This window comes from Oncorhynchus keta, chromosome 11, assembly GCF_023373465.1.
Source record: "Oncorhynchus keta strain PuntledgeMale-10-30-2019 chromosome 11, Oket_V2, whole genome shotgun sequence".
In the NCBI taxonomy this organism is placed as follows: domain Eukaryota; kingdom Metazoa; phylum Chordata; class Actinopteri; order Salmoniformes; family Salmonidae; genus Oncorhynchus; species Oncorhynchus keta.
In genome coordinates this window covers 39115829-39126992 of record NC_068431.1, presented here as the reverse complement: position 1 = coordinate 39126992, position 11164 = coordinate 39115829, and the positions used below count along the sequence as shown (strand labels likewise).

The window sequence follows — 11164 nt, the reverse complement described above, 5'->3', positions numbered from 1 at the left end:
TCTGTGCCTCTGTTTTCCATCCCTCCCCATCCAGCTCTCTGCTAATCTCGACCTTTGATGAGTCTGGATTATCAGGCTTCTAGCCTGCAGATTAGAGGAGCCAGAAGCATCAGTCTTTTATAACAGCAGCACAGACTACTGCATGTGAGAGGAATGGACTGGGAGAGAGGGAAGGAGGGAGGGAGTAAAGGAGGGAGGGAGGGTGTAATGGAGGGATGGAGTAAAGGGAGGGAGGGAGTAAAGGGCGGGAGGGAGGGCGGGAGGGAGGGACAGGAAGAGAGAGAGAAGGCTCATCTATATTATGCACACTGATGCTCCCTTTTAAATCCACTATGAGTCATGTGATGGTGCATTTGTAGTGTTTTACTTTGCCTTGAGCTGAATATGTGTATGACGCACTTAGCTCTGGCCATGGCCAGTCTATATTTAGAACAACCTGCCCGACACTATTTATACTCATAATTCATATGCAAATAAAAACGGAACAGATTTGAATGACTAGTTACAGTGATTTTAAGTGATTAGACTGTACTCAGCAGTAATTAGAGTTTTAAACTGACCTAAATCTACAGCGCAACAATTTTTTGATTTGTGAGATTTATGTGAAAACGCATGATGATTTGTAATAGAACACAGTAATGATGGAGAACCTTATTTTGTGTCTTCATGCGAGTGCTTTTCTATATGAATGTAACACGAGGGATTTGTATTATTTGGGCTATGTATTCTTCAAATCCTAATCCATCAACCTGTAAGTCCTATAAGGATTAAATGCCTATACATAAATACTAACCTCTGGTGTGATCTAATAGAGTGGTAGGCCTACTTTGAAAACCTGTTCCTTTGATTGACTGAGGTTTTTTTTTTTTGCATAACAGACAGGCCAATGAACCAAGGATCTCTCTGGAGACCAAGGAACTGTCTGCACTAAAACACATACTGACGTCTCAGGTTCCCCAAGTTACGTGAATGTGGGTTTGTGTGTTAGTGTGTGTGGGAGTTTTCATGTCTCTGTGTGTGTCTGTGTGTGTGTGTGCGTGTGCGCGTGCGCGTGTGCGCGTGCGCGTGCGCCCTCAAAGAGGGGGTATCCAATTGGCAGGATAAAAGTAGGCCAGCCGGGCCCTGTACTGCTGACAGGGATGGTAAGGACAAAAAAAGATCCTAGCGAGGGCCATAGGAGTGCAGGGGGTCTAGGAGATTAGTGAGCAGCAGAGTAAGCTAGTGGGGTGGTTTGCAGAGTGATCCGCTGCCGAAATGGCCACCAAAGGTAAGACGGTGTAAATGTGTGACTTTTCCTTAGGTGGCCTCTGTGTATGGGCTGATGTGACCAGGTGGCTGTGGGACCAGTGAGAGGGGAGAAGGACTCCTCTGTGATCCCATGCCCACCTCAGGGGCTCTACTAATGGGCAGGTGGGCAGGAAGATTAGTTCTAATCAGGTCACTGATATTAGGCAAAGAGACCTACAGTTAGTGGAGAGAGGCACAGACAACAAAAACAAAACAAGTTGCTGACAGAATGGTGCTGAGCAAGCCTCTTTCTCCTGATCTGTCTTTGAGGAGTGATTACTCGTCAAATATTTGATCTGTTTTGGCCATGTTGGTGAATTATTATGGGCACAGCTGCTGGGTATTTAGGGTTAAGGGTTGGGGTGTAGGAGGGAACTCGGCTCTATCTGTGAGCCTGGATGTTAGTTTGAATCAGATCATTTCCCCTCTAAATTTACACTGGTTAGTGTTAGTGGGCTCATTGGGAGTTTCAGCTGCTGCCGAAAGGACTCTTCAGCATTACTGCAGATCTGCTGTGCGTTTGCACAATCTACTTAATGCATTGTGTGTGTGTGTGTGTGTGTGTGTGTGTGTGTGTGTGTGTGTGTGTGTGTGTGTGTGTGTGTGTGTGTGTGTGTGTGTGTGTGTGTGTGTGTGTGTGTGTGTGTGTGTGTGTGTGTGTGTGTGTGTGTGTGTGATACCCTAAGAGGTCATGTGTTGTGAACAGAACCATAAATACAGTACATGTCTCTGTAAGCTATGTGTTGTGTACGTGTGGCATATGGAGTGGAGACCATATATCTTCAACTCGCCTGTTGACGTTTGTTAATTCAAGAAGCATATAGGCTACTGGTACTGTAGGCATTAGACACACAATAAACAAGCCATAAGTTCAAGTTCAAGTTTGTTTCTTCGTCATATACAGTGGGGCAAAAAAGTATTTAGTCAGCCACCAATTGTGCAAGTTCTCCCACTTAAAAAGATGAGAAGCCTGTAATTTTCATCATAGGTACACTTCAACTATGACAGACAAAATGAGAAAAAAAATCCAGAAAATCACATTGTAGGATTTTTAATTAATTTATTTGCAAATTATGGTGGAAAATAAGTATTCGGTCACCGACAAACAAGGACGATTTCTGGCTCTCACAGACCTGTAACTTCTTCTTTAAGAGGCTCCTCTGTCCTCCACTGTATTACTGGCACCTGTTTGAACTTGTTATCAGTATAAAAGACACCTGTCCACAACCTCAAACAGTCACACTCCAAACTCCACTATGGCCAAGACCAACGAGCTGTCAAAGGACACCAGAAACAAAATTGTAGACCTGCACCAGGCTGGGAAGACTGAATCTGCAATAGGTAAGCAGCTTGGTTTGAAAAAATCAACTGTGGGAGCAATTATTCGGAAATGGAAGACATACAAGACCACTGATAATCTCCCTCGATCTGGGGCTCCACGCAAGATCTCACCCCGTGGGGTCAAAATGATCACAAGGACGGTGAGCAAAAATCCCAGAACCACACGGGGGGACCTAGTGAATGATCTGCAGAGAGCTGGGACCAAAGTAACAAAGCCTACCATCAGTAACACACTACGCCGCCAGGGACTCAAATCCTGCAGTGCCAGACGTGTCCCCCTGCCAGTACATGTCCAGGCCCATTTGAAGTTTGCTAGAGAGCATTTGGATGATCCAGAAGAAGATTGGGAGAATGTCATATGGTCAGATGAAACCAAAATATAACTTTTTGGTAAAAACTCAACTCGTCGTGTTTGGAAGACAAAGAATGCTGAGTTTGCATCCAAATAACACCATACCTACTGTGAAGCATGGGGGTGGAAACATCATGCTTTGGGGCTGTTTTTCTGCAAAGGGACCAGGCAACTGATCCGTGTAAAGGAAAGAATGAATGGGGCCATGTATCGTGAGATTTTGAGTGAAAACCTCCTTCCATCAGCAAGGGCATTGAAGATGAAACGTTGCTGGGTCTTTCAGCATGACAATGATCCCAAACACATCGCCTGGGGCAATGAAGGAGTGGCTTTGTAAGAAGCATTTCAAGGTCCTGGAGTGGCCTAGCCAGTCTCCAGATCTCAACCTGATAGAAAATCTTTGGAGGGAGTTGAAAGTCCTAGAGGAGTGCTCTAGAGGAGCTCTGCATGGAGGAATGGGCCAAAATACCAGCAACAGTGTGTGAAAACCTCGTGAAGACTTACAGAAAACGTTTGACCTCTGTCATTGCCAACAAAGGGTATATAACAAAGTATTGAGATAAACTTTTGTTATTGACCAAATACTTATTTTCCACCATAATTTGCAAATAAATTCATTAAAAATCCTACAATGTGATTTTTCTGGATTCTTTTTCTAAATTTGTCTGTCATAGTTGAAGTGTACCTATGATGGAAATGACAGGCCTCTCTCATCTTTTTAAGTGGGCGAACTTGCACAATTGGTGGCTGACTAAATACTTTTTTGCCCCACAAAAGTACACAGTGGAGTTCACAGTGCAATGATTTACACAACGAGTAACGATAACTTGGCTATATACACAGAATACCTGTACCGAGTCAACTTGCAGGGGTACAAGGTAATTGAGGTAGATTTGTACATACAGTGCCTTCAGAAAGTATTCAGACGCCTTGACATTTTTTGTTAGGTTACAGCCTTATTCTAAAATTGATTAAATAGTTTTTTCCCCCCTCATCAATCTACACACAATACCTCATAATGGCAAAACAAAAACTGTTTTTAGAAATCTTTGCTCATTTATAAAAAACAAAAATCACATTTACATAAGTATTCAGACCTTTTACTCAGTACTTTGCTGAAGCACCTTTGGCAGCAAATACAGCCTTGAGTCTTCTTGTGTATGACGCTACAAGCTTGGCAAACCTGTATTTGGGGAGTTTCTCTCATTCTTCTCTGCAAATCCTCTCAAGCTCTGTCAGGTTGGATGGGGAGCGTCGCTGCACAGCTATTTTCAGGTCTCTCCAGAGATTTTCGATTGGGTTCAAGTCCGGGCTCTGGCTGGGCCACTCAAGGACATTCAGAAACTTGTCCCGAAGCCGCTTCTGCATTGTCTTGGCTGTGTGCTTAGGGTTGTTGTCCTATTGGAAGATTAACTTTCTTCCCAGTCTGAGGTCCTGAGTGCTCTGGAGCAGGTTTTCATCAAGTATCTCTTTGTACTTTGCTCCGTTCATCTTTTCCTCAATCCTGACTTGTCTCCCAGTCCCTGACGCTGAAAACCATCCCCACAGCATGATGCTGCCACCACCATGCTTCACCGTAGGGATGAGGTCAGGTTTACTTCCAGACATGATGCTTGGCATTCAGGCCAAATAGTTCAATCTTGGTTTCATCAGACCAGAGAATCTTGGTTGTCATGGTCTGAGCGTCTTTAGGTGCCTTTTGGCAAACTGCATATCGGCTGTCGTGCGCCTTTTACTGAGGAGTGGCTTCTATCTGGCCACTCTACTGTAAAGGCCTGATTGGTGGAGTGCTGAAGAGATGGTTGTCCTTCTGGAAGGTTCTCCCATCTCCGCAGAGGAACTCTAGAGCTCTGTCAGAGTGACCATCGGGTTCTTAGTCACCTCCCTGACTAAGGCCCTTCTCACCCGATTGCTCAGTTTAGTAGGCCGGACAGCTCTAGGAAGAGTCTTGTGTTCTTGGGGACCTTCAATGCTGCAGAAATACTTTGGTACCCTTCCCCAGATCTGTGCCACGACACAATCCTGCCACAAGTCTTCTTTGGTATGACTCTACAAGCTTGGCACAATCCTGTTTCTGAGCTCTACAGACAATTCCTTTGAAGGTCAACTGTTGGACCTTAAATAGACAGACTCCAATTAAGTTGTAGAAACATCTCAAGGATGATCAATGGAAACAGGATGCACCTGAGCTCAATTTTGAGTTTCATAACAAAGGGTTTGAATATTTATATAGATAAATTAGTAGATTACCGAGGATTGTTTTCTTTCATCCATTTTAGAATAAGGCTAAATCGTATGAAAATGTGGGAAAAGTCAAGAGATATTTGTCTTGCTGACGTTGAGGGAGGGGCTGTCTGATCGTTGTCGGTGATCAGGCCTACCACCGTTGTGTCCTTAGCAAACATAATGATGGTGTTGGAGTCGTGTGCAGCCACACAGTCGTGGGTGAACAGGGAGTACAGGATGGGACTAAGAACGCACCCCTGAGGGGCCCCCCCATGTCAGCGTGGCGGATGTGTTGTTGCCTAACCTCACCACCTGGGGGAGGTCCATCAGGAACTCCAAGATCCAATTGCAGAGGGAGGTGTTTAGTCCCAGGGTCCTTACCTTAGTGATGAGCTTGGAGGGCATTATGGTGTTGAACACTGAGCTGTAGTCAATGAACAGCATTCTCACATAGGTGTTCCTCTTGTCCAGGTGGGAAAGGGCAGTGTGGAGTGCAATAGATATTGTGTTATCTGTGGATGTGTTGGGGTGGTTTGCGAATTGGAGTGGCTCCAGGGTGTTTGGGATGATAGTGTTGATGTGAGCCATGACCAGCCTTTCAAATAATTTCATGGCTACAGATGTGAGTGCTACGCTAGGCGTTCTTGGGCACAGAGACTATGGTGGTCTGCTTGAAACACGTAGGTATTACAGACTGGTTCAGGGAGGTTGAAAATGTTAGTGAAGACACTTGCCAGCTGGGTACGCATGCTCTGAGTACACGTCCTGGTAACCTATCTGGCCCTGCGGTCTTGTGAATGTTAACCTATTTACAGGACTTACTCACATCGGCTACAGAGATCACACAGTCGTCCGGAACAGCTGGTGATCTCATGCATGGTTCAGTGTTGCTTGCCTCGAAGCAAGTATAGAAGGCATTTAGCTTGTCTGGTAGGCTAGCGTCAATGGGAAGCTAGCGACTGTGTTTCCATTTGTAATTCGTAATAGTTTACAAGCCCTGCCACATCCGACAAGCGTCAGCTGGTGTAGTAAGTTTTGATCTTAGTACTGTATTGATGCTTTGCCTGTTTGATGGTTCGTCGGAGGGTGAAGCGGGATTTCTTATAAGCGTCCAGATCAGTGTCCTAGTCCTTGAAAGAGGCAACTCTAGCCTTTAGCTCAGTACAGATGTTGCTCGGAATCCATGGGTTCTGATTGGATATGGTATGCACTGTCACTGTGGGGATGACTTTGTTGATGCACTTATTAATGAAGCCGGTGGCTGATGTGGTAAACTCCTGAATGCCTTCGGATGAATCACGGAACATATTTCAGTCTACGCCAGCGAAATAGTCCTGTAGCTTATTGTGTGCATCACTGGTAAGTCCTGTTTGAGTTTCTGCTTGTAAGCAGGAATCATGAGGATAGAGAAATATATGATAAAATAAAAACTCAGTGACATCAAATAGAACAGAATATAATTAATCAATAAGGCCCGAGGGGGTATGGAGTATGGCCAGTATACTACGGCTAAGGGCTGTTCTTACGCACGATGCAATGCGGAATGCTTGGATACAGCCCATAGTCGTGCTTTATTGGCTCTACTGTATACCACAAAGCACTGAGGTGCCGTATTGCTTAATTATATTATTGCTAAATTACTATTCTATTTGATCTCATTGAGTTTTATTTGTTCAAATAAACAGGTTACCAACATAATTAGAACAGTAAACAAGCGTTTTGCGTTATACCAATGGTATATTTAAGCAATAAGACCCGAGTAGGTCTGGTACATGGCCAATATATTACGGTCTTCAACTAATCAGCATTCAGGGCTCGAACCAACGAGTTTATAGTTATAGTTATAAAGTGGGTGGTTCGAGTCCTGAAGGATGATTGGCTGAAAGCTGTGGTATATCAGACCGTATACCACAGGTGACAAAACATTTATTTTTACTGCTCTAATTACATTGGTAACCAGTTTATAATAGCAATAGGGCACATCGGGATTTATGGTATATGGCTAATATACCACGGCTAAGGGCTGTGTACAGGCACTCCGCGCTGTGTCGTGCTTAAGAACAGTCCTTAGCCGATGTATATTGGCCATATACCACACCCCCTCGGGCCTTATTGCTTAAATATGCCATAGCTTTCAGACAATCAGCATCCAGGAGCCAAACTAAATAATATAATATAATACAAGAAGGCACTCAATGAATTAAGATGGCTATTAACAAAATGTGCTGGGGATATCTCCTTTGTAACTCCCTTGTTGTCCTCTTTTAATCCACACTTTCAGTGTTCAACTAATGTAATTGACATATTTCAAACTTGTATTGCCAACAGTCAGGGCTGAGGCAATGGTATCACTGCCCAATGATGTAACTTGTTACTTAATTATCAAAGACTTGTTGCATGTATCCCTTGTTTGACCACAGCATTCACCACAGTTCCAATATTACAAATGTAGGATCTTAATTTGAACCAGTTTGCTACAGCCGGAAAAGAGTCCTGCAGTATTAGGAAACGTGAATTATTATGTGGATTATAATTAATGGACATTTTTGTAGGTGTTGATACATTTTCTGTGAGGGAAAATCAAGTCTGAAATTTCAAAGTGGAAATTACAAACTTCAGAAGCCTTTTTAAACCTCAAATAAACTACAAGTTTGACATTTCCTGCATTGCGGAAAAGTTCATCTGCAACAGGGTGGTCAAATTAAGATCCTACATTTGTAGATCACCACCAATCTGGAATAGATATCTAACAAATTAAGACAGCCCAGCTGAAAACAAACACATGAAATATCTAAGATAGACCACTTCTCTTTCCATCTATCTCTGTACATAATTCTATATTAAGAGTGGTTTGAACTTCTCTGTCACTTTTCCTTCCAGACATCAGATGAGCTCAATTGCTCTCCATACAATTGTATGATCTTAATTTGAGCACTCTTTAGTTGCTGAGAATTTATCTGCACAGCAGGAAATACAAACGTGTAGTGTATTCAAAGTTTAAAAAGGCTTCTAAAGTTTATAATTTCCACTTTAAAATATCAGACTTGATTTGCCCTAACGAAAAATGCCTCAACCCCTACAAAATATGTTCATTAAGTATAATCCACATAATAATGAACATTTTCCTGTTGCTGCAAGATTATTTTCCTGCTGTTGCAAACTAGCTCAAATTAAGCTCCAACATCTGTAAATCGCTCATCCAGATCAGTCTGAGTACCAGCCCCGACATCCACACTTATTCATCTGTACAACTCATCTATCTCTCCCTTCCATCCACTTGTTGTCCTCCACCACTTACTAATGAATGAATGAATTAATTAATGGATGAATGAATGATCTATACAAACTCCATCCTCTCTCTGTCTCTCTGCAGTAGTGGATCTGATCTACTGGCGGGATGTGGGGAAGACAGGGCTGGTGTTCACAGGGCTGGTGATAGGCCTGGCCAGCCTGTTCCAGCTCAGTGCCATCACCGTGCTGTCCTACCTGTGTATGGCCATCATGTGTCTCACCTTCCCCCTACGCCTCTACTACAAACTCCTAGAGCTGATACGTAAGAACCCTGAAGGAGTGCACCCCTTCCAGTGAGTACAGTTTACAGCAGTTACCATGCTCTAGTTTATATATAGAGAGACATATCATATCACCCTAACAGCCATCTGTGTACACGCACACACGCAGGCACGCACTCAAGCACACACACAGACACACACACACACACACACACAAACAGCCATCTGTGTATGGCTCTGTGCATCTGTTGGTAGAAAATTCTTCTTAAACTAGAGATGTGTGTGTGTGTGTGTGTGTGTGTGTGTGTGTGTGTGTGTGTGTGTGTGTGTGTGTTACCAGGTCTTATATAGGAGACGACAGCTCTCTGACAGATGAGGAGACGGTGTTGGTGGTGGAGGAAGTGGTGCTGATGATTGCCTTCGCCATCACAGAGATCAAACGCCTGCTCTTCATCGGCAGCATCATGGACTCCATCAAGGTCAGGGGCCACTGTCAATGTCCCTCTGAAAATGCAAAAAACCTCTGTGTATTACTGTAATTATGTACTATAAAATATGTGTAGGGATTGGGGAAGAAGCTAGAGGTTGAAGTCACACAATCACCAGCACTTGAGTCAGACAACATAACTGGTCATCCTGAGGGCTTACATCAGCAAGTGGACAGATGCAATATATACAATACATCAACAAAACATACATTGCTTCGTAAACTCACATGCTATCTCTACCTATTCCAAACAATGACAATCTAAACACATGTTTTTCTGTTGTCAGTTTGTGTTGCTGCTGTGCGTGTTGGTCTATGTGGGCATCATGACCAACGGACTGACCCTGGTGATAGTTGGTGAGACCATTCTGATCCACCTCTCTATCTTAGTATCTTACACCACACCGTCCTACAGCACTACCCTCATACATGATTATGCTCTAAATACCATAACATGCTACATTGCTCTCTTTGTTTCATTCATACTTCACTTTCCGCCATCACCTCTGATCTGTCATAAAGTTATATGTAAATAATGTCTGTAACATAGTTTGTTGATCTCTTCTGCAGGTGTCATCTGTGTTTTCTCTCTTCCTCTATTCTACAAACAAATGCAGGTGAGGCAGAGAGCTCCTGCTGTTCACAGACTCTGCTTGTAGATAATTATAATGTAATCCACATCACAGCAGCAACCAAAGGACTGTGTTTAATATGCACTTGTGTTTCGGTGACAGGGTCGGATGAAGAGGATTGGCAAAGTGGTCAACGGCCTCCTGAGGAAAATCAAAAGCTTGTAAGTGCTGAACAAGCCTGTTAAAATGACTGATATGACTGTTTTCAATTTTCATATGGCTAATTTCCTTACTAAACCCTACAGGGACATTTAATATTATGTTCTTTAAAACATTCAGGTCACAATAACCCAGCAACTATGCTCAACACATTATACATATTTTTCGTAATTTAAGATGCAGTATAAAGTAACTGATTTCCCTCTTTTGACACTCTCATTTTTGTCTTTGCAGGTTTAAGAGGTTGTGCAGTACACTGAGATCCTCTACTGCGGCTAAACCTGCTCCAACCACTACCCTGACCCCGGTGCCAGCCCTGGCCCCAAAACACAAACAAAAGTCAAAGTGATAAGAAAGAGAAAGGGGGATCTATGGGAAAAGAGGGGGGTCATTCATACATCTTATCAGACCACCTGGGATTAGGGGCTGGGAAACTCTGACAAGGGGGGAGGGGTACAAGGACCTCATGGGGGTGTGACGGGAGGGGGTACAAGAACCTCATGGGAGTGTGAGTGTTCTTTGGAAGGCTACTGGTGTTTTATATTTCCATTTTCCCATTGTGGTGTCTGTGAATGGGAACAAGATTTCAAATCCAGTATTTGGTGTTGGTACACTAAAGATGTTTATAGACAAATGCAATGTTTATATGGGAGGGAATTTTCAGTCAAATCTAAAAGACAACTAGTTCACCTTAGGGGGGGGGGGGTATATATACCACAGAACACTTGCCATCTTAAGACCACACAGGGTGAACACTGGCCATCTGACCACATGCCTTATAATTTACTTTGGAAGTGCACTCAAAGCGTAAGAATGGGTGAATGGGTGCATATTCAATGATTGGAGCTTACTGAAAAGTGTCATTAAACTGCATTGTTCCCTTTTTCTTGATTTTTGCTTAAATTGTTGAATAAATGTTGAGTACATGTTTGAACCTTTCTAAATTGCTCCCATCAATTAATATTTTTTGACATCTCAGTATATTACTTTCAGACATACACACAAACACACATTACACTGATTATTCATCAAATTAAATAATTCTACAATTATATGCCTAAATAATTATCAGAAACATAACATTCATGTTATCATCTCACTGAGAGTAAAATATTGATCCAACATGCAACAAGCGACAAAGCCTACAGTCCATGAAGCGTCCCCCGTC

The 11164-nt window shown here is 43.0% G+C and overlaps 1 protein-coding gene across 1 annotated transcript; it reads left to right on the top strand.

Moving 5' to 3' along the window:
* Window positions 1–1102: 1102 nt before the first annotated feature.
* On the top strand, window positions 1103–10934 carry LOC118390733 (reticulon-1-A-like). Its single transcript, XM_035781449.2, has 7 exons — window positions 1103–1267; window positions 8580–8790; window positions 9059–9197; window positions 9493–9562; window positions 9776–9822; window positions 9940–9998; window positions 10231–10934. The coding sequence occupies exons 1-7, from the start codon at window positions 1255–1257 to the stop codon at window positions 10343–10345; spliced, it is 654 nt and encodes a 217-aa protein (XP_035637342.1). The 5' UTR covers window positions 1103–1254; the 3' UTR covers window positions 10346–10934.
* The last annotated feature ends 230 nt before the right edge of the window (window positions 10935–11164 follow it).